Source organism: Colias philodice, chromosome 24 (assembly GCF_061535455.1).
Source record: "Colias philodice isolate Cphi_HAF_F1 chromosome 24, ilColPhil1 Martin Lab GWU primary, whole genome shotgun sequence".
Lineage (NCBI taxonomy): Eukaryota > Metazoa > Arthropoda > Insecta > Lepidoptera > Pieridae > Colias > Colias philodice.
Window position 1 is genome coordinate 6426482 of NC_143109.1, and position 24135 is coordinate 6450616.

General features: G+C 35.1%; 1 protein-coding gene across 1 annotated transcript; it reads right to left on the minus strand.

Annotated features, from left to right (window-relative positions):
* Positions 1 to 215: 215 nt before the first annotated feature.
* Positions 216 to 23750, minus strand: LOC149477766 (uncharacterized). Its single transcript, XM_089710368.1, has 2 exons — positions 23687 to 23750; positions 216 to 1346 (listed from the first exon to the last, which is right to left on the minus strand). The coding sequence occupies exon 2, from the start codon at positions 1329 to 1331 to the stop codon at positions 216 to 218; it is 1116 nt and encodes a 371-aa protein (XP_089566494.1). The 5' UTR covers positions 1332 to 1346; positions 23687 to 23750.
* Positions 23751 to 24135: the final 385 nt, after the last annotated feature.

Genomic DNA, 24135 nt, shown 5'->3' on the forward strand with positions numbered 1-24135 from the left:
ATGGCAAATTGTCTAGTATTTTCGCACATACACAAATAAAATTCACATCAACATGTCTATTCTAAGTAAAATTCTATTTACAATATAAATATTTAACTAAATCAATAATTAACTAAACACATAATATATTATGTACAAACAATAAATATCTATAATCAAATCCACGATCAATTCGTTTATTCATTTCTCTCCCCAAAGTTAAAATAGCCCGCGGGTCACAAAAGTTTCGAGAAAAACGTATTGGGAGCAGTCATGCGTGCGGGATCGAGGATCCGAGGGTACGACGAGCTCAGAAAGGGTCTGAAAGCCACTCTGCTCGTCTCCTCGCCCGCGCTAGTAGTCGCCTCTTGGGTTGACTCGTCCTGCGTATCTAGAGACGACTCGTTGTTAGAATTACCAGCACCCATGTGCAACTTTCTCGTATGCTTCTTGAGATCAAAGTTCCTGCAGAATCCTTTTGCACATATGCTACACGTAAACGGCTTTCTCTCGTTGTGTGTGTGCATGTGGAAGGTCAGGTTATAAATCTGGTGGAACGCCTTATTGCATATATTGCACTTGTAGGCTTTCTCCCCGCTATGCGTCAGTCTATGGTTCTTATAATTGCCCTTTTGATGAAATCCTTTCCCGCAAAACTCACAGACGAACGGTTTGTAGCCAGCGTGGATTCTAGCGTGAGTATTTAGAGTTGAAGAGCGATTGAAAGCTTTACCGCACGTCATACATTTGTGCGGTTTCTCCGACGTGTGGATGATTTTATGTCGACACAATGTGGACGCTTGTCGGAATCCTTTGCCACATATTTTACACACAAACGGCCTAGCTCCCGTGTGGACTGGCATGTGTCTCGTTAGATTGTAGTGTGCGTTGAATACCTTACCGCAGTCGCCGCACGCAAAGCTTTTGTTCTTCGCTGGTGATGGTGTGGGACCGGTGGTGGAAGATACTGCGTGGTCTGCTGCTGGAGCTCTTGGACTAGGCGGCCGCGGTGGAGACTGTACTGGTGGCGGTCTGGGAAGGTGTAACTGATGGGCGTACGTTAGAGAAACTAGATCTGGTCCGTAGTATAACAGAGGATAGTGCGATACAAGCTGCCGCCTTGCTGCAGGAATGTACTGCTTAAACGCGGAATCGAGTAGATGAGCACCATATGATAGAAAGTTCGGCTGGGGTATTGGTTCGGGCGAGACAGACTTCTTGCGGTCGGGCTCCATGAGGCGTGCGATCGAGAAGTTGAGCACGGGCGCCGTCGGCGTGTCGGGGGACTTGGCCCTCTCGGGGGAGGACTCCCTCGGGCCTTCGGGGCGTGTCGCGGATTGGAACGGCTGCATTTTCACGATGAGTACCTGCGGAGAACGTCATTGTTAATATTTTTATTTGGCGCTCGCAATCGCGTGTAAGTGTCGTATTGTTGGCGGTCGGGACGTCGCTTGTTTTAAGTAAATTGCTAGGGGTGTACCCTTTCCGATTCGCCGCGGCGCCTTTGTGCAGAAATCGTTTGCAAACATCCGTACGGATTGAGTTCTGTGAATAGCGTGAGGTGGAAGAGAGCCCTTCACTTGTATTCAAAGTTGAAATCCACTTTCGTTACTAATTATGTCGTGTTGATTTGAAGCTGATAAATTATTAATGAAATTATTATTTCTGTATCGTTCGCTGATTGAAATGAGTCAAGGCTGTGTTGATGAGACTGTACCTAAACATTTTTAGAAAAGTTATACCTACCTATTACCACAAGAACTAACATAAAACAAAGTTTGAATGCAGGACAATGTATAAAATAACATCACATAATAAATAATATTCAATTTGACTTATTTATTTGTAGAAAAAATTATTTCTGTCAAATTTCGGCTCTACATTTCCTTACCGGTCATAGCGTGTTTATGTAGGACCGCAATTAGTTTAATCAGACTTCTTAAGGTTTTATTTCAATAATCGTTTATTTTAATGTTTACTCCCCGTTATAAGCAAAGAAAGCGGTTTAAATCCATTATAGTGAACCACAGCCCCTATTAAAACAAAACATTAAAAATTAGGGGCGAAGTTATTGTTTTGGCGCGCAATTTGCACTGAATAGAAATTTCTTTAACCGGCATATGCTCGTGTGAACTTCAATACAATTTTAATGTGTAATTGGTCTTTTTGTCCCGCAAAGATTTCGCCATTTCGTCATTTTGGTCATATAATTCGTCCCTTTTAATTTTGATGTGTTTTGTAAAACTATAATTTAATAAAGCTTCAATACCATTACAAAAATAGAGTAAGTATGCCTCATCGTAGTTTGAATAATTCATAATATTATGCTTGGTAAAGAAAAAAACAGTATCAAAATCGACATAACAACAAAATAAAGAGTATTCCTGTTCTTTCGAATCTTAGTTTTCCCTGACAAAAAATATAATTTTCTTAAAATTTTTCGCTTCAATTGACGTAGGTATACGCAACGCTAAATTTCCCGGCTGGAGTAAACCATAGCTTTTATTTGCTAGAACCGTTTTCGATTGATGAAAATACTTCCAAATATATTTAGGCCTAATTATGTGCAATAATATAAAATATTAGCTGCCAGGTGGTAAGTAATGATTGTTGATACAACAATACGCTCGCGCGCACTCGTACAATACGTACGGACTTTTGTGCGTACTCCATTATTATTTATTTGTTTTGTCCTACCGCAGTTGACGGTTAACGGTGAAATTGTTGAGGATTTTTCGAAAGCTTTTTGTTTTGATCTGGAGTCAAATCTCAAGGTACTTCGCGGTATAAATGGGTACTTAGGAGTGGTATTGTTTATACACAAACATACGTTCTGATTTCAGATGAATGTAGTATTATTAATATGTGAGTCTGTGAAATTTAAGATTCTGGGAACTTCACTCTTTCAATGATATTTTATGTATAGATACGTTATATACTCACAATATATCCAAAAAAAATGCTTCATATGCAGTGTCAGGCACACACAAATACAATTTTCATTTTACTTGATTTATTACATTGACAGACTGTATAAGAGAGATGGCTCTAATAAAATGATATAAACAAAAAAGACAAAGATAGTTTGTCACTTCCGCGCAGGTGTAAGCAAAAGTCATAAGAATTCGCCAATTAAATATAAATAAACATATAGTTGCCATGGTAATTGGCATAGACTAACGACACAGAAGGTTCAATGTTATAGATATAGATGTTAGGTTTCCTGCACAAGTAAATAAATGTGTCAATTTCATTTACTATTTTATGATTATTATGATGTCGTATTACAATGAAAAAAAAAATTTTTTTGGAGATATAACTGTATTAAGTATTTATTACTAGCTGTGGTGTTCGTTTTCGGTCATCATAATTTCACCCGATAAACACCCACTGCTGAGCATACTGCATAATCCTCCTTAAAGAACTCCATAAGGACCGATCTTACGCTATTCGTTTCAAGGCAGTTCCCGAAACCCGTACAAGGTCATCACTCCAACTTGTAGGATAATTATAATAATAGTGGTGCCTAGATGAAAAAAAGGATGAAATAAAAGAAAGGATGAAGTATAAGCCTTTTTTATCTAAAACACAAATAAAATTTATGTTCAATAGCTATTTACAGAAAAGCAAATAGCATTTTTCGTCAGTAGCGATAATCTTTTCTTTAATGTTTACGTATATTCAACATCATTTTATTTTTATTTATCATTTTATTATTGCAAACAAACATTTTTGCCATCACGATTTCATTGTATATAATAAATAGCTATATTTGTTAATTATATGCACTGAATGTAAACTGTGGATTTAAATATAAAAATAATCAAGTATTTACCAAAATCGAAATTAATAAAATAACCGTTCTATTTTCAATAATCGTATCTACATGATAATCTTTGAACACAGTGTACGCTAGCTTTGTCACACTAGTGATTGAAGCAATGTTTTATCCCTTTCATTATTTCAATACACGTGTCAAGCAAGTGTCATTCATAAAGAATTGTAAATTGTTATTTTTACTCTTAAACTGTAATAATTTAATATATTTTGCTGTGATATAATATTCCTTTATCTTTTTTTATTTTTTTGCACGAATACGTGCACTTTCTGAACACACAGGAAGGCATTTTCGACAACTTTAATGTACCTATCGGCATATACGCTCACTGGGACCGGTGACAATCTGACTGATTGCATTGGTCCCAAATAGGACCAATTCACGGAATCAGTTTTGGTGCGTTGATGACGTATCTACCTCTTGTTTCTATATATAATATCATTGCACTCTTTGCAATATTCTTAAAATTAGTTAACGCATTTAATGAATGTAACAATCAATTACTAATCTATATATTATACAATACGAGATAAATATCTTAAACTCGTTGACTGTAGCATGACTTTAATATGTAAACTGTAGGACTTATTAAAGAGCCGATCTTAAATATTATTTCACCAATAGGAGCTAAGCTTTTACTGCTGATGTAGGGACGAGCAGATAGTGCTTTTATAAAACCTAGGTAATGTACCTGCTGATTATAAAGAAATAAAATAATTTGCAATTAAAAATATAACATTTTATGTTAAATAAATAAATAAATAAATTTAAATCCATACACTATAAAACTTTAAAAACACAAAGGTAATGGACCTCATTGACACGGTCAAACCATCATCCAGTGATCAGATAATAAAATGATTACTTAACAACTTAGGGTGTATCTCCTATCCGACCAATATCATAATTACGTGTTTCATCTCATCGCTCTTATCCAAACATCTTATCAGCCACTCCAGACCTCGATGATAATGATTAGACAGCTACCGAAAACGCATTCAAAAACACATCCTAACGCCTATAATTTAAAGTTTATTTTAGGGCAGATTCGACCACAATACATTTTCTTGATGCGGACACTTCACAAGCATCCGGGGGTTAAATTATCTTCGCGTTTCGCTGGAAATGGAGCTTTGTGTCTTTTCATTTTAGGTTCCCTTTCGAATGGAACGAGTTAAAAAGTCTTAAATGTATAAATTAAATATGGATCTTATTTTGTAGAGAATAGAACTGCTTATGTAAAGGTTTTTAAAATGGGATGATACTAGACTGAATTATACAGTAAAGAGATGAGATTAGACCGCATTAAGTTATTACCCGTTAATATAAGCTAAAGGGTAAGCAAAATGTTAAAAAGTAAGCTTTTTAATCGATTTTTTTTGTTAACTTTATACAAATAGAAACTGTCAATATTAACTATAATTTCATTGCAATGCAAAGACATCATTGATTTTCAATCAAATATAACTTCAAATTCGTGTTCATGATCAGTTTTGTGAATTCAAAACAGTTTTTGTGTACCTGTCAAAATGACAGTAAATAAAGCGGGAAACGAAAAAAAAACATCAAATACGCGGGAAAGCAGTTTTTTTTTATAAAAGCCCCAATCAACATTTCGCGCCTTTCCACATCGCTGGTTGTGACAGAGAGACAAGTGTACGCGTCTATTTGAATGGCTGCCGCCGTGACAACTGTCAAGTTGTCAACTCAAGACGTCATTAGCGCCGACCAATCAGCGATGTTGGAGATTTGAAATCTGTAGCTGAAACTTGTAAGGTGCTCGGCGCTCCTTTCTATTTTATTTTTATGTTGTAAAATATATACTTATGAGAAAAACAAAATGGTTGTATAAATAGAAGTATTACTTAAAGAATAAACATTACATATATGAATGTCTTTCGACTTTAGAAGATGATTTCTTCAAAACTTAAAAAATGTTTTCAAAGCACCTAACTGGCAATTGATTTTTAAATATTGCTACATTATTTAATAAGTATATAACTTCGAGAGCATAAAAGATTCTGCAAGACAACGGTAAGCGCAGGAGTAAAACTAGAACCCAAAGGCTAGTTCTTGAATAAGAATTTAACTACGAAAATCAGGCAATTTATCCATCAAACTCAAACTACCGAACCGATCATTAAATGCGAACGACATTCGTCACCTCGTAATCCCCTAATCCCATGTCCCTTTCCCCCACACACGGCAGCTGTATGGCTGTCTCTATCTAAATACGATAATCCGGAACCGCAGTACAGAGGTCATTACTTTTACGTTTTCGTGTTCAACAAACAATCCCTTGCTTGTAGGGTGACAATATGAGTAGTTTTATTGGGACACAACATTGTCATATCAAAATAATAAACATCTATTTATGATGTTGGTAAAATAAAAATGTAACTGTGTTATTGATTTTGAAAATCTAATTATACTAGGTTGTACTTGTCATTAGTAAATTGTAGAGCAACGGGCGGGCGGCAATACCTATTACCTACCTACTAGTCTGTGCTATTACCTATTTACATTTTGAATACGTGTCGTTGCAATAATTATGTCAAGCTGGAATTGTAATATACAGTTATTTGAATGTAATAAATAATCTCTACCTATAATAATAGAGAAGCTGAAGCTGAAGAATAATTCTAATAGAGAAGCTGACAGTTTCTCTATTAGAATTATTGAGTTCAAAGTATTACAAGTAAAGCTTCATTTAAAGTTAGTGAGTCGAACCTGTAATCAATCTCTTTTGAGTTTTTGCGGTAGAGTATAGTATGTAACTAGTTTGAACGTTAAATATTGAGCACTAAATATATTTGAGGTAATAGTAAATATCTTCATTCTTTCTTCATTTAACTCAGCTGTCTGGCAGAGATTGGCTCTGTCATCCTAAATTATTATTTTTATATTACTTTGACTTCCATTTGTATATATCTAGAATAAATAAATAGTCGTGAATAAGCACTTTTTCGCAATTGTTAAAGACAATTTTGATAATATTAAATAGCTACCTACCTATGCAATGTACCAAAACGGCCAATTTTATCTAAGGACAAACAAAAAACCAGACAAATCAAAAACCATGGTTACCACCAACAGATTGAACTCAAACAGAGGTCTCTATAATTTGGTATGTTAAACACTGTCATTACAACCGGCTAAAGAGAAAGAGCCCCTCCTCCATACAGTTTCCTCACTCGTAGGGATCTTCATATTTGGACGTATTATTTGGCTATAACTCAAAGGGGCCCCAAATTGCTGGGGGTAGCCGCAAATTGTTTATTACGATTTTGTGATATGTTGACATTTCATTTGGATTTCTGGTAATCGACAGGATTAGGTATGAAGAGTTTTAGTGGGCTGGATTGGATTATTTCCTTAGTTCATATGATAGAGCAACATTATTTAGGTAAGTATAATTCATTTCTTACTGTGATATTAATTACCTATAACTATAAATAGTTTGAATGGAAAATATCTAGAGATTATAAAATGTTACATATTACGACTGTAATTTTTAATAACTCTATTTTTTGTTTTCATAGCAAAAAAAACAAATCTTTTATTTATATCTGCCAGAACCTTTAAAACTTCTTTAGGGTTTTTAAACGGACGGTTATAACTAGACATCGGATTATATGCACTAACAAAATGCCAAAATATGTGTACGGGCTAGCCGTACATCCTGACTCAGCGCTTTACACGATCCTATTTCATTATGGTGACAAGAACATCTTCACCCAGTTGGTCTGCGCTCGCGGCTCGTGTAAAGCGCTCGGGGTGTACGCGCTATATCAATTAATCTCATTATCAACTATCAAATATATCAATATATCATATTATCATCATTAGTTTATAGCAACCAACAATAAAGTGATCAAAGGCAATAACTTGTTTTACATCATCAAACCATCAACTATCAATTTATCAGCTAAAGGAGTGTATGGGATATCATATCATATCAATCAGCAGCCCATACATCTCTCTTTTTGGTTCTTCGAGCGAAAAATAAATATCATTTAATCATCATAAGGACTCTCTTTTTGGTCCTTCGCAGCCTTGTACCTCGCGTGTGGACATATTGTGTGTGTGATCAGTGTTGTGTTAGTGTTCACAAGTGAGGATTGAATCAAGGAAGTATCAGTATCAAGCAGTGAGTCTTTAAATTTTTTATCATGTCTAACGCCGAAGATTTGCTTCAAAATCAACAACAACTATCAAATACCATCGAAAACATTTATAGTAATTTTAAAAAGGATGGCGCGGAAAGGAAAACCTTCGATTACATAAAAAGAAGGTTGGATGTGCTAGATAGACACTGGCACGAATATCAAGAGAATCATAATGCTTTATGTAATATCGAGGTCATACGATCTCATAGTTATTTCGAAAATAATGAGTTCGAGTTAGCTCAAGATAGATATAAATATATCAGGGGAGTAATTTTTAATTATAATCAAGGCAAAGAGGAAAGGCCTAAGACACCGTTATTACAACCTGCTAAACCTCTCGGTGTCCCAGGGACCTCTCAATCTCAGTCATCTTCTAAGGTACTAACTGATCAAAAAATTAGTAGCAAAACTGACGAAATGATTCGTAGACAGATAAGTTATTTTAAGGCTTTTGATCATACAATATCAAATATCATTTTGGATGATGTTAACGAAAAGTGGGAATTCGATCATTTATTAAAATCAATACAGTCGCGCTGGTCTCTAATAGACTCTCTCCATTGGGAGTTGGACAGTGAGCTTGGGGGTAGAAACTCGGAATACGAGAATACCTTTTTATCATATGAACAAAAATATAACGATATCATCAAATCGCTTAACAAAAAATTATGGTCTATATCACATAGGGAACAATCTACACCACATATAGAAATACCAGTATTTAGTGGTAATTATCATCAGTGGTGCTCTTTTAAAGATGTATTTAAAGAAACAATTCACGACAATCCATCATTATCATCGGCGCAAAAAATGCAATTCTTGAAAACAAAAGTTAGAGGAGAAGCTGAAAGGCTCATTCAGCATCTACCAATAACCTCGGATAATTATTTAATATGCTGGGACATACTTAATAATCGCTACAATAACAAATCATTAATTTTCCGTTCGCATATTGATATTTTATTGAATATACCTGTCGCTCAACAAACATCATTAAATCATATCAAACGGATACATGATACGACCATAGAAACTATCAACGCTATCAAAAACTTAGGTGTCGACGTAGGATCGTGGGATCCATTAATCGTACATTTAATCGCCCAGAAATTGGACTCCGAGACGCATAACGCATATATCAATACTTTAAAACAGCCTCGAGAATTAGCAACATTAAAAGAGTTCTTAACATTTTTGGAGAACAAATTTACATCATTAGAGTCATTAAAAAAGAAACCTGAGATCAAGAATTCATATCAACCATTTTATAAATTAAACAAAAATTTTATCAAGACATCGTTTCCCACAAGCAATAAATTTATTTCCCATTCCCATCAAAATCGCAAACAAGAAGACCCATCAGTTCCCATCAGTTCGCAGAAACATCATAAATGCGAACTTTGCAAAACCAACGAGCATTGTCTGTTTTACTGTAATAAGTTTTTGAATATGACACCGCCAACAAGACGCGGCACGGTTACAAGATTGGGTGTATGCGAAAGTTGCCTCTATTCACACAATGGTAAACCATGTCTTTCTGAAAAAAGATGTTTGAAATGCCATGGGAAGCATAATACTATCATACACGAGGCGTATGAGATTTCCATTCCTAGTTCTTCGAAAATAGCAAGCCAGGGTAATCAAAAACATGAGCCGCAACAGGTGCAGAGGAATGCTCACGTTTCGATGCAACGTGAAACACCTGAGATTCTTTTAGCGACAGCCATATTAAAAGTACAAGCAAACGACGGGTCATTTATCAAAATGCGGGCTTTAATTGATCAAGGTTCTCAAACCTCACTTATCACAGAACACGCTGCTCAAATTTTAGGACAACCTCGACAACAATGCCGTGGTGTAATATCAGGTGTCGGTATCAAGGTGAGCAATTGCAAGGGTGTCATATCAATCACATGTGCATCAATTAACAATCATTTTCAATTTGAAACGGAAGCATATATCATGAAAAACCTAGTGAATAACCTGCCTAATAGCACTTTTTCGAAGCCATTTTTGCCGTATATCAACAATATCAAATTAGCCGATCCCGACTTCAATATAAGTCGCCCGGTGGACTTGCTATTAGGGGCAGATATTTATTCATTAATTGTTATGGAAGGAATTTGTAAAGGTAATAATAATATGCCTATAGCACAAAACACACAGCTGGGTTGGATTTTGATAGGTAGCGTGAAAACTTTACAATGCAACGTCGTCATCAATAATTTGGAAGAAATTCAAAAATTTTGGGAAATCGAGGATATCATTGAGGAGTCGCAATTATCAACCGAAGATCAACAATGTATCAACTACTACAAAAATACAACAAAAAGGCGGGAAGATGGCCGTTACGAGGTTCGTCTTCCAATGCATAACAATTATTCGGAAAAATTAGGAGAGTCAAAATTCAAGGCTGTAGCGCAATTTAAATCGTTAGAAAAGAGATTTATCAAAAACAATAACATTCATACACAATATAAAATATTTATGCAAGATTATCACTCAATGGGTCATATGATACCGGCCTCTAATACGTCTAAGCCAGAGTGTTTCAATACTCATCATTGCGTGCGTACAGATAGCGACATAAATTCGAAATTTCGAGTTGTGTTCAATGCATCATGCAAAACTTCTTCAGGATACAGCTTAAATGACCTTATGCAAAAAGGTCCGAATCTTCAACAAGATTTACAGTCTTTAATCATTAAATGGAGACAGTATCAATTTGCTTTTACTGCGGACATAGAAAAAATGTTTCGTCAAATTTGGCTACACCCGGAAGATCAGAAATTATTAAAAATAGTATGGCGGGACTCTACTTCGGAACCTATTCGTGAATATCAACTCACGACGGTTACTTATGGTACAAAAGCAGCTCCATTCCTAGCTATGATGACCTTAAAACAGCTGGCTAGTGATGAGAGAAATAATTATTTACATAGCTCCGCAATCGAAGTCTTAGAGAACTCATTTTATATGGATGACGTCATACACGGTTGTCATTCCATAGAGGAAGCTAAGATATTACAAAACGATTTAATTAAGTTATTGCAATCAAGTGGCTTTAACTTACGTAAGTGGAAATCAAATACTACGGAATTATCACAAAATATAAAAGAATCCAATATCAATTCTAGTGATTTTAGTTTTAAACAATCAGAAACAACAAAAACGCTAGGATTAGGCTGGAATCCCGAAGAAGATATTTTTACATTTCATTTGCAACTAGAACCCTTGAAATCATCAAAAATAACAAAGGGAATGCTTTTATCAGACATATCAAAATTATTCGACCCTATCGGATGGCTATCACCGTTATCAACAAAATTAAAAATTATTTTTCAACAAGTATGGGCGGCGCATATAGGATGGGATGATCAAATACCAGAAGAAATATATAAGGAATGGATCAAAGTTAGAAACGATATTAGCGTGATCAAAAATATAAAACTACCACGCTGGATTCACACCCGTAATTGCGATAGTATCGAGTTACATGGGTTCTGTGACTCGTCTATGAAAGCATATGCATGTGTTATATATTGCCGTGTAAATAAAGGTGAAGATTCACATATAACATTATTGGTTGGAAAAACGAGACTTGTGCCCACTAGCAAGGTCGTTACATTACCTAGATTAGAATTAAGTGGAGCATTACTTTTATCAAAATTAATGAATAAGGTTAAGGAATATTTTAAGGATCATGATATCAAAATGTATGGATGGGTTGACAGTACAGTAGTTTTAGGTTGGTTAAATGGAGATGCAGCTAGATGGAAAACGTTTGTGGCAAACAGAGTGCAGCAAATAACGAAGGTCATGCCTCCAGATTGCTGGCGGTATGTCAAATCAGAAGAAAATCCTGCTGACTGTGCAAGTCGAGGTTTATCAGCATCACAATTGAAGGATCATTCTTTGTGGTGGCAAGGCCCCAAGTGGCTATCAACATTTAGTGATCAAAATAATAAGGTCACAATATATTCAACAGATCAAGAGTTGAAAGTATCAAAACAAGTTACTGCTGCGGTAACAAATCATCATAATAATTCTATCATACTAGATATATTATCAAAACACAGCACATTCCGTAAGGCTGTGCGAATTGTTGCATGGATGTGTAGATTCACCAACAACAAAAATAAATATCAAAGTTATTTATCAGTGGAGGAATTGAAACGTGCAACATTGCTTATTATCAGAAATATTCAACAGTTATCATTTGAAAGGGAAATATCAGATTTAAGAAGTGGTAATAATATACATAGGAAAAGTAAATTGTGTGAATTAAATCCTTATATCGATCAACAACAAATCATCAGAGTAGGGGGAAGGCTGCGACATGCTTACCTTGACCCTGACATGAAAAATCCTATCATCATACCGAACAACAGTCGTCTCTCGAAATTATTAATTAATGAAGCACACCAATCTACTTATCATGGAGGTGCTAGGCTAACATCATCATATTTGAGGCAGAAATATTGGATTATGGGTGGCTATAGGGCTGTTAAAAAGATAGTACGACAATGTATCAAATGTAGGAGACATAATCCCACCAAGCATCATCAAATTATGGGAGATTTACCAGCTGCTAGAGTAAACCCATCAAGACCCTTCTACAACGTGGGAGTCGACTATACAGGTCATGTATTTATCAAATCAAACGCTGGAAGAGGTATCAAGACAACAAAAGGTTACATTGCAGTATTTACTTGTATGGCCACCAAGGCTGTACACCTGGAACTGGTATCAGATTTATCAAGTGCAAGTTTTATATCAGCCCTGCGTAGAATGTCAGCTCGCAGGGGTAAGCCTGGTCACATCTACAGTGATAACGGCACTAATTTCATAGGAGCAAATAAAATATTACAGCAAGAATACGATGAAATACTCAAAATATTTAACACACAATTTCAATCAGAGGTGGCGGATATGGGCATAACATGGCATTTTAATGCCCCATCTTGGCCTTCAGCGAGCGGTCTTAGTGAAGCAGCCGTCAAAAGTCTCAAATTTCACCTTAAGAGGGTGGTTGGCGAGCAACGATTAACATACGAAGAATATAGTACAATACTAGCTCAGCTGGAGGCTTGCTTAAATTCAAGGCCACTTTGTGCTTTAACAGAAGACTCCGAGGAGCTCGATTATTTGACACCATCACATTTTCTAGCCAGCGGTCCAGTATTATCAATATATGAAACAGAGAGAGATCTACGAACAAGATTACATTTAGCACAAAAAATATTTCAAGACATATGGAAGAGGTGGCAACATGAATATTTAACAAATTTATCAACGAGAAGCAAGTGGAGACAATCAAAAGATAATATCAAATTAAATGACATTGTAATCATTCACGACAGCAATCTTCCCGCAGGAAAATGGCCTTTAGGGCGAGTGGTGGAGTTGCATCCTGGTAGTGATGGCTACGTGCGTGTGGTCACATTAAAAACTAAAAATGGATATATCAAAAGACCTATCATAAAGTTATCAATTTTACCCGTCAATCAAGAAGAAACAGTATCAAACAATCATACAACCACGAGAAGGAGAAATCAAAAATACAATTTTGCAACCGTCGCAACAACAATTCTTCTATTTTTTATGACATTATTTACAAACACAATCGCCTCATATAATATCACTCCGCTACAAAATAATACAAGTTTATTTTTCGACGACATTGCAAAAATGCATTTAATAACAGATGACTGGAGACTCATTGTTTACTACGACATGAACCCGTATTGGCATGGCGACATGGCGTCTCGCAAGTATTTAGAATACTTAGAAACCATCTGTGTTAAGATAAAACAACATTCACAGTGCGAAGGTATCATGTATCAATTAAATCACGAGTACTCCGAGCTACAACATTACAATAGATTGTTGCTAGATCAGCGTCTGGACGGGCACGCGCGCAGACGGCGCGGCCTTATCAACGGTGTAGGTTACGTCGCTAATCAGTTGTTTGGATAGTAACTTTGCCGAACAGTACGAGAAAGATATCGAATTAATTAAAGTAAATCAGCGGCACATGGCTAGTTTATGGAAAAATCAAACTTCCGTTGTAGAAGCGGAATTTAATCTTATCAAAAGAATTGAATCAGTTATGCAAAATCATCATAAAAGCGTTACCAAAAAGTTAAATGAAATCGACATTGCAATGGGCGTATTGCAGTCGGAGATGCAAAACAACACCTATAGCAGTGAATTTACTATGACAGCGATAATCGTTAATAATATTTTAATTAAACTTTAAAGCATTCAAGGTTATCTATTAGAAACTATCACAGATATATTTAATGGAAAATATAACATTCACTTTTTAACCCCCAAGCAACTGCAGGAAGAGTTGAACATAATATCATCCCAATTATCAAAAGATTTATCACTACCCACTGACCCCACGAATCCATCAAGTATTTATAAATTGCTAAAGATCAAAGCTAGATTATCAAAAAAGTTTCTCATATTCGAAATATCAATACCTCTAGTCACTAGAGATACATATGATTTACTCAAGGTCATTGCTATTCCAAAACAATTTGAAAAAAATATGATCAGTATAGTACCTATTAGCGAATACCTGGCGCTAAATATAAAGAAAGACTCATTCATAATGCTATCAGAGATCGAATTACATGTTTGTGAGAATCAAAACATAGAGACAATGTTGTGTCGTATTAACAAGCCTATTTATCATTTTAATAGCGAAAAAGATTTATGTGAGAAAGCAGAAAACTCCAACAGCTGTCTAACTGTTATGAATAAATGCAAGAATATTTTAGTTTCAATCAACAAGCCCAATAAATACTTTTATTTTTGCTGCAACAATTGCCAGTACAAGATATTATGTGAACAAAAACTTATGGCCATCCAATTAAATAACACCGGAATCATATCAATTGATCAAAATTGTTTGATAAAATCATCAGAATTTTATATTCAAACTTATAGAAAGAAGAACAATATATTGCAAATAACACCTGATATGAACACATCATGGTTATCACCTATCAATAATTTAGTAAATTTATCATTAACGGACCTGCCAGCCGATGAGAGTACAAATAATATCACATCAAATATTATCAAGATTGAAGAGCAAATTAACAACATCAAAAAGATTGATCCAGTCATCGATGGTATATCTTATCACGATATACATCATTATGCGATGATTTATCTCGCCATGGTCAGCATACTGGTTATCGGTGGCATCTTATTCTGGCGGGCAAGGCGGCGAGCACGGGGCTCACCGTCTCAACAACAGCAGCAGGGGTCTCCCGCGCGAGCTAGAGGCTCGCAACTACAGCAGTCGCCGGTGTCGTCGACGCGAGCCAGAGGCTCGCCTCTCCAGCGGCCGCTGGGGCCGGTGGCGCGAGCTAAGGGCTCGCCATTGCAGCAACAAGTGTTAGTGAAAAGTGATAGTGAAAGTGCAAAAAGCAAAAAGTGTGATCGGTCCACTTCCCCAAACAACACTCTATCAATGTTCAATGTATAATCTCCCCCTGTGTTTAGCATTTAAGATCATATATTGTAATATCATCATCATTAGATATAAGTTCTTATTGTTTATCACCTTGTTTAGTTTTAGATCATTATCATATCATCAATATCATCTTTTTGGCCTGGGAGCATGTACGGGCTAGCCGTACATCCTGACTCAGCGCTTTACACGATCCTATTTCATTATGGTGACAAGAACATCTTCACCCAGTTGGTCTGCGCTCGCGGCTCGTGTAAAGCGCTCGGGGTGTACGCGCTATATCAATTAATCTCATTATCAACTATCAAATATATCAATATATCATATTATCATCATTAGTTTATAGCAACCAACAATAAAGTGATCAAAGGCAATAACTTGTTTTACATCATCAAACCATCAACTATCAATTTATCAGCTAAAGGAGTGTATGGGATATCATATCATATCAATCAGCAGCCCATACAATATGCATGCAAATATGCACTAAAAAAGGTCGAAATATGCACTAAAAACGACTGATATGCCTAAAATATGCACAATACAAAATGAAAAAAACCTTTATTATTTTTATATATTTAAATCAAAGATTGTACAAAAACAGTAAAATTTTCTTAAACTTAAGTATAGTTTTTGTGCCAATATACAATTAAGCATTTTTAACAAATTTTCGAGCGCAAATTTGTGACGTTTGTCACCCGCGAGCCCATTGTTGCCACCTTAGACCTTTCCGGGCTAAATCTAGCCCTTATTGGAATTCAACCCGTGTTTCAAGTTTTTAGCCCCAAAATGGTAATCTAGCCCTATTTTGAATGGCTCAAAATTTACTTAAAATGGAGCCCATTTTGTAATTTTTTGCCATTTTACCATGCCAAAATAGAGTTTGTTTACTCGCTGAGCGTTCTGATTGGCTAATAAAGGTTAGTCGACCAATCAAAACTCCCGCTACTTAACGAAATATGCACGATTGGGGAAAAAGGCTAAAATATGCACTAACGCCGTAATTAGAGAGTTTTATGCATTTGCATATGCAAATATGCAAATGCATATAATCCGATGTCTAGTTATAACCAACAATCAGTAATTTCCTTACGCATCACTAAGTATATAGTATAAAACAAAGTCGCTTTCTCTGTCCCTATGTCCCTTTGTATGCTTAAATCTTTAAAACTACGCAACGGATTTGGATGCGGTTTTTTTAATAGATATAGGGATTCAAGAGGAAGGTTTTCGTTATGTAATTTTTTAGGTTTTAGACAAAGCGGGCGAAGCCGCGTGCGGTAAGCTATAGTAATTCATAATGTAAAATTGTGTTCATACCTTGGTAAACGTAATTTATATAGGTCTATACATATGTGACATTTTAGAATTTATCTCAAAAACTGTACCTACTTTCAGAGCTTCTAAATTTACGCACGTGCAAAGCCGGGTCAAGTCAACAAAAAATTAAGATAATTTCAAAAGTTAAACATTTAACTACCTACCAATAATTTTAAGATTTCTTTACCTACTTGAACAGTATCAAAGACACTACGCTCGGCTAACTATCAAAACCACCGTATTCAGAACCATTGCCAAATGTTGATCTAGGTATATAAAATTTGATCTTAATAAATCCTGTCAGATGTCCGTTCATCTGTCACTGACGGAAACGATTGCTGACATTAAGTGGTCGCCCTTTTGACAGCGCTGCGACGGGGTGACTGAACTGTATTTTGAATTCAAATTAATAGATTTTTTTAACTTTCATTGTAATCGGCCGATAGATTCGTGGTTAGTTAAACTTTATTAAACTTACTTTTATCAAAAAATTTGGCAGTTATAATAATATTAATTTCTCTTCACCCACCTTATAAAGCTCTTGAAACATTTAATGTGTTTTAACTCTACCTAATTTTGTTTGTTGCTAAAATATGAAAGCATATACATACAAATAGGAATTAAGGTTTATTTTAACGGACTAGAAATCATTTATTTTTTTATCCCCACACGCTCCAACTCAGTTGAACTGATACTATAAAACAGCAATAATATTACCTATAGCTTTTATTCTTGTGTGTTAATATTTTCTATTATCTTATTCGTTACAAACATACAAAACAGCCTATTTCTTCTAATAATATTACGTAACTAAATTTCCACCCGCGGCATTTTCAAAGAAAAGCCCGCATAGTTCCCGTTCCTGTGCGATTTCCGGGATAAAAAGTAGCCAATGTCTTCCATCCATCTTCACAAACTTTCACATTTATAATATTATTAAGATAATTTATAAACTCTACAATTTCCCATCCAAAACGTCTACATTCAGATTTTACAATACATCTATACTGCAATACATATATCCAAGTGAGTAAGTCCCCTCCCATCATTTCACCTGATGTCCCTAAGCCTCACGGGTTGACGCCCTCAGAGGGAATTGATTAGATTAGCCTTGGCGATGTTTAATGTCCTCACAGTTTGTTAAAATACGTGTAAAGAGGTGTGAGGGCAATTACTGAGGGACCTTTGACAATGATATGCCTCCGTTATTGATTTCAGGATTATTTTGTATATCCGCGCGCCTCGGTTCTGCTTGGGGACTGGGAACATATTATAACGTAACTAACTCGGGAAAAATGTAATTTTTAGTTGAAGAAAGGATACCTATGATTTTTTTTTAATTCATCGAAGGCAAGTCTTTTTTTTTTAATAAAAGCGTATGGACATTTTCCCTTCTATCTACTTAGTATCTACTTCAAATTCCGCTTAAATCTGTCAAACCATTTCGGTGTGTAAACGGAACTAGAGTGACAAACATTATTAAATTAGTTAAATGTTAATAATTGTTGAACGGTAAAATGCCACGGTATTTTGAAATTCTCTCTCTTCAGGTAAATGGAATGAATGTACTTAGCTGTATTAAAGCTCAAAGGAAATATAGGTAACATACTACGGCTACGCCCGTAGTCAAAGAAATTTTACCGTGGTAAATAAATAGCCTTTATCACACTCAGCCTCAGGACTCCTTGTTATCTCCAGATACAAAAATAATATTATAAAATAGTTCCATTGCTACGTAAAAGGAAGACAAACAATCAAATCAACGAACACACTTTCACTTTTATAATTTTATAAGTAGGTAAGGATTCCATAATTCTACTTAAGTACTTATTTTATTGATTAGAATTATTATTGTGTTAGGTACTCCTGCCAACTTAATCTTATATATAAAAATGAATCGCAAAATGTGTTGGTAAGCGCATAACTCGAGAACGGCTGAACCTATTTCAATAATTCTTTTTTTATTATATTCCTTGAAGTACGAGGATGGTTTTTATGTAGAGAAAACGTAAATATGTACCACGGGCGAAGCCGGGGCGGACCGCTAGTCTTATATATAAAAATGAATCGCAAAATGTGTTGGTAAGCGCATAACTCGAGAACGGCTGAACCGATTTTGATAATTCTTTTTTTATTATATTCCTTGAAGTACGAGGATGGTTCTTATGTAGAGAAAACGTAAACATGTACCACGGGCGAAGCCGGGGCGGACCGCTAGTATTCAATAGAAATGAAAAATAATTCACCAATTTTATAAAATGCCATCTACAGATGATAAAATCATGAATAAGATTATTTTGTATAATTATTATTGGTATATAAAACATATCTAAAACATTTAGGTTGCACCAAGCATTAGTAAGGGGAGTCCCGTCAGCGAAGCGGAGTAAAATTGGTTTGCAATATCAAATTTTTCATGTATGTATTTGCAATTATATGACGCTTTTAGAAAAAATAATCAATACACTTCAAGATATTGCCTAAAAAGTGTGCTAATTTGTTACACAACCACGTGTATTCTGCTTGATCATATAAAATCATAAAAATAGGCTAAAATAAAAATCGAAAACGAATTATTTAATAATGAAATTTCTGATTTTGCAAATAATTTTTATATACCTAAGGATATGTATTTTGATGTAGGGGAGAGCGGGGATGAAAGTTACATTTTTAGCTTTTTTTATGTAACTTCCAAAATACGTTGTTTAGGAATGATATTTGTATACCAAAAGATAGTGTAATTATTCTGTTACAAAAGAAATAAACGTATTTTTGTGTAATATTATCAGTTGTAGAAATATTTTGTATTTTCACTCTTAAGAAAAATGTGACTTATAACCCCGGGTCAGGGATGGTTGTCACAATGCCTAGGGTAGGTAGTCACATACTAAATAACAGGCAATTTATAAATAGAAAGTCACACTTTTGTCTTATAATTTTACGGAATAGTTTTTAATTAAGAACTCTTAACCAAATGAAACCGTGTCTACGGTCTTTATTTCAGTCTGAATATTAATCAATCACAATTTTATCAAACAATAATAATCGTGAGTCAATATAGAGTCATCAAGGACAGATGGACTTCCTGCAGGTTTGTTAGGGTGATTTTCCGGTGTTGACTGAAAATTTACGGCTAAAACAAACAACCTCAAAACGCAAATAAAGTCATCTCGTATACAGAGGGCTGATTGATACGTGACAACCAGCCCCCGAAAATTTGTGACAACGAGCCCCATAACACGTTTTAAGAAAATAAAATTGAAAATAAATTCCGATCAATGAATATCTAAAAAACTATACTACGATATTATAAAACACATTTCATCATCATCAAATGCACTGAAAGATTATTACTGTAAAACAAGAACGTATAATTACGAGGTTCGACACAGCAGCACAAAAATTTACTTTTGCTGTGCGAAAACAATAAACACGTGTGAGGCCCTCACGGCAGATCGGAGCGGTCTGACGCGAAGTTGGGACAGCGTTTTCACTGTATCGCTCTTGCCACGCTGTTCAACAGACTTATTGGATAGTTCAGTTTTGTGTTAAGACCGCTGTGACAACCAACCCGTGAGACAACCAAACCCGGTCTCCCCTACTGTAGAAAACGTGCTAAATTTTGGTTTTCAACTGAAGTCCTGTAATCTTATATATAAAAATGAATCCCAAAATGTGTTGGTAAGCGCATAACTCGAGAACGGCTGAACCGATTTCGATAATTCTTTTTTTTTATTATATTCCTTGAAGTACGAGGATGGTTCTTATGTAGAGAAAACGTAAATATGTACCACGGGCGAAGCCGGGGCGGACCGCTAGTTATTAAATAGTAAATACATAGGTACATATTATATCTCAGAACTTAACGTTGCCCAGCGTTTTCTTGACAAGCCGACGCAAGGAGTCTCGCGCAAACGGCGCGTTGAAATACCTAGCCTTAAATTTAATGTCAAATTTAACAAAAACCACAAAACAGTAACGGTGACTTTTACAGTGACAGCGAAATGGGTTGCACCAGCGTATTTTTTAGCATACCTAGTTAACAAAGGCAAAGTTAGTAAAATGACATCTAATTTTCTATTCTGACAGTTATTTTAACGTTAACAATAGCATTATAACCGGTGAAATACGAACGTTTACCTATAGTTAGTGTTCAAATTATGACGTCCTCTTTAAAATTGACAAACGGCGCGACTCATATTTTCTTTAAACATTACTTTTTTCGTTAATGCTAAGTAACAGCCACAAGTGCAACCCAGCCTTAGAACTGCATGATTAAGGGCCGATTTTTCAATGCTTGGATAAAACTTATCCGTCCAATGAAGTATTACACGATAATATTAAAATGTCACGTAAACTGTCAAATACGGACAATTAGAATACGTTTTTAAAATTGTAGTTTTATACATTATTCGACGAATAAGTTTTAACCAATGATTGAAAAATCAGCCCTTAACAGACTTACCTATCTACCTATATCTAACGAATTATTTATCCCTACGTCGAAATATCGTCGTAGAGATATATATTCAATTTAAAGGTATAAAACAAAGTCGCTTTCCGCTATATGTATTCGCAATTGATGTTTTAATAGATAGAGCGATTGAAGAGGAAAGATATAGCAGTTAATTTGATGTTTTCTTCAAATCGGGCGAAGCCGCGCGCGGAAAGTAGCGAGTATTAATAATAAGTCATATGATTAATTCCTACCTATATAGATTTTGCTTGCATATAATCGCACAATTTATTTTATAGAATATGAAACCATCAATCTGTCAACATAAAAAAAAAAAACTAAAATTCTAACGTAGAACTTTCAACAAAACCTAACAACGCATTTGTCGTAGTTACTTTCGCTTCCTCAACACTTTCAAATTCTATACATTTTTTGTTAAACGTCGGTCAGTTCCAAAATATTTAGTTCCTATAACTTCCTATTTGCATTACAGTTAAGAGGATAAACAGTAGTTTACAAACAAATCAACAATAAATCGTAAACGGTGTGACGGAAGGATTAGGAAGTCTTTAGAAAATGCATTGCGAATGTTCAAGGATGTATTCAATTGGTCAACATTTTTGCTATGGAACTTTCGATAATTTATAAACTTGGATATGCAGAATGTGGTGATAGATTTGACAAACAAAATGATTGTAATTGTTATTAAAAATCTACATATTTTTACTAGTAATTACTGCTACTTTTAATTTGTCGAAATAATTAGAAGTTATTTTGAAAGCATAGGTACCTATGTCTTTCACACATGTTAGGTACTTGACAAATTAGGTACCTACTTAGTGTAAGTTACCTACTGCCCGTTAATTTTATTTATTTATTTACAAAGTGTTGTTAAAAATAATCCTAAGTGATCAATGTGCATTTAAATACTAAAACCTATGAAAATTTTCAAACTGTAATGTACCTGTTTGTAGGTATATTGCGTAATTTAGGTAATTATTGCATTTTAAAGTTCTACCTACTCAAATAATATTCATTATTTTATTATAGCAGTGTCACTAAATACTTAGTAAAAAAAAATTCGCACTCGTTTAATGCAGACAAAGTCGCGGGCATGAGCTAGTATAAATATGATATTGCATATTAATAAAGCGATCACTTTATTTTTAACAAAGTATTAGGTACGTACAGTATGCCAAGAAGAGTATTTTGGCTTAGATACCGTCTTTGAATGTAAAGAGTAACAGCTTGGTGTTATAACTGACAACTAATTCATAAAGAAAACAATTATATAATTTACCTATTATAAGATTAGATTAAGTGTGTCAGAAATAACCTTACAAAATAACATTCATCGTTAATCTTAATATTCACGAAATGTCAAGATTATATTATAAACTAGCATACCGCCCGCGGATTCGCCAGCTTTGTCTAAAACCTTATAAATTATATACTAAAACCTTCCTCTTGAATCACTCTATCTATAAAAAAAACCGCATCAAAATCCGTTGCGTAGTTTTAAAGATTTAAGCACACAAAGGGACATAGGGACAGACAGACGACTTTGTTTTATACTATGTAGTGATGTTGCGGTCGTCAACTCTATCTTGTCGTAGCATCATTACTACGCCGTAGCGTCTACGCAAGTGTAAGTAATATACGAGAAACCATTGTAAGTTTACTACTACATATTGCTATTTTTTTTAATTAGGTATATTTTGTAATAATGTTGATGTTATTATGTCGTTCATTTTTTAATTAAAAAAACTATAAGAGATGCGTTGTAGATATTTATTATATTATGTTAGTAATTAATTTATTTAATTTATTGTTATATAATTTAGTATTACATCAATTGATGACATCTTCATTTTAAACGATTAAATAACTAATATTTTAAAAGTATTATAAAGTACAATTTCAGAGGACATGATAGTAGATTTTTTATAAATGAATAGAACTTAGTCTTTTAAATCGAATTTGTGCTGGATGATTGTACAATGTATGTTGGTACCACAGTAAAAAAGTAGGTAAGAATACTTAATTGTTAATTAGGTACTATAGTTATACTTGCCACGCCTTGTGTCGTGTGTTGTGATATTTCTAATTTCTTTGTTATATTAAAACTTATTCAATAAATCAAACATGTTTGGCGATACTATTAAAATTCCAAGCATCGTTAAAACGATTGAGGAAGCTTTCCTCGCATATCTAAAATACCTACCGTTTATTACCTACTCATTTCGGGATCTTATTCTAAACCACTTGTAAACTCTACCAGACTCTACCTCGATCATTATAGCCATACTTTGAAAACATATGAGATTTAAAGTAAATTTATTGTCATTTAAAAACTTATCCAGGCACAGTTGTTTTAGAGATAAGTATGTAGGTAGTTATTCCAGGGGTTATATTATAGTACGTTAACCCACCTTATATCCAGATCAGCCGTCCATCACCAATTAAAGTTCACGGTCATTGCACTGCACAGTTCACAGTTAGATGGCGAAATCGCACTGGCCGGGAAAGGCAAGCAAGTGGTGCGCAAACACGGCACAAACTAACCAACCCCCCCCCCTCCCCCCATACGGGAACAGCCATTCGCAGGCAAAAGGACCGTCGCCGCCTTCAATAATTCACACACCGCCCCTCCCTGTCATCTCCATACGAATGAACTCACGCCGTCTCGCTCACACAAGTTGCGCAATTTGTTGCTGTGTGCTCGTGCTCTGTCTAACTCATTTGTGGCTGATATGTAAGTCCCTTTCTCGCACGCTAGAGCAGATCGGCTGCGTGTATTATGCATCATGTTTGGCCAAGGTTTTATAAAGTTTGCGCAGTCAAGCACAGTGTATTGGTGGTGTAGAGAGTTCGAAGAATT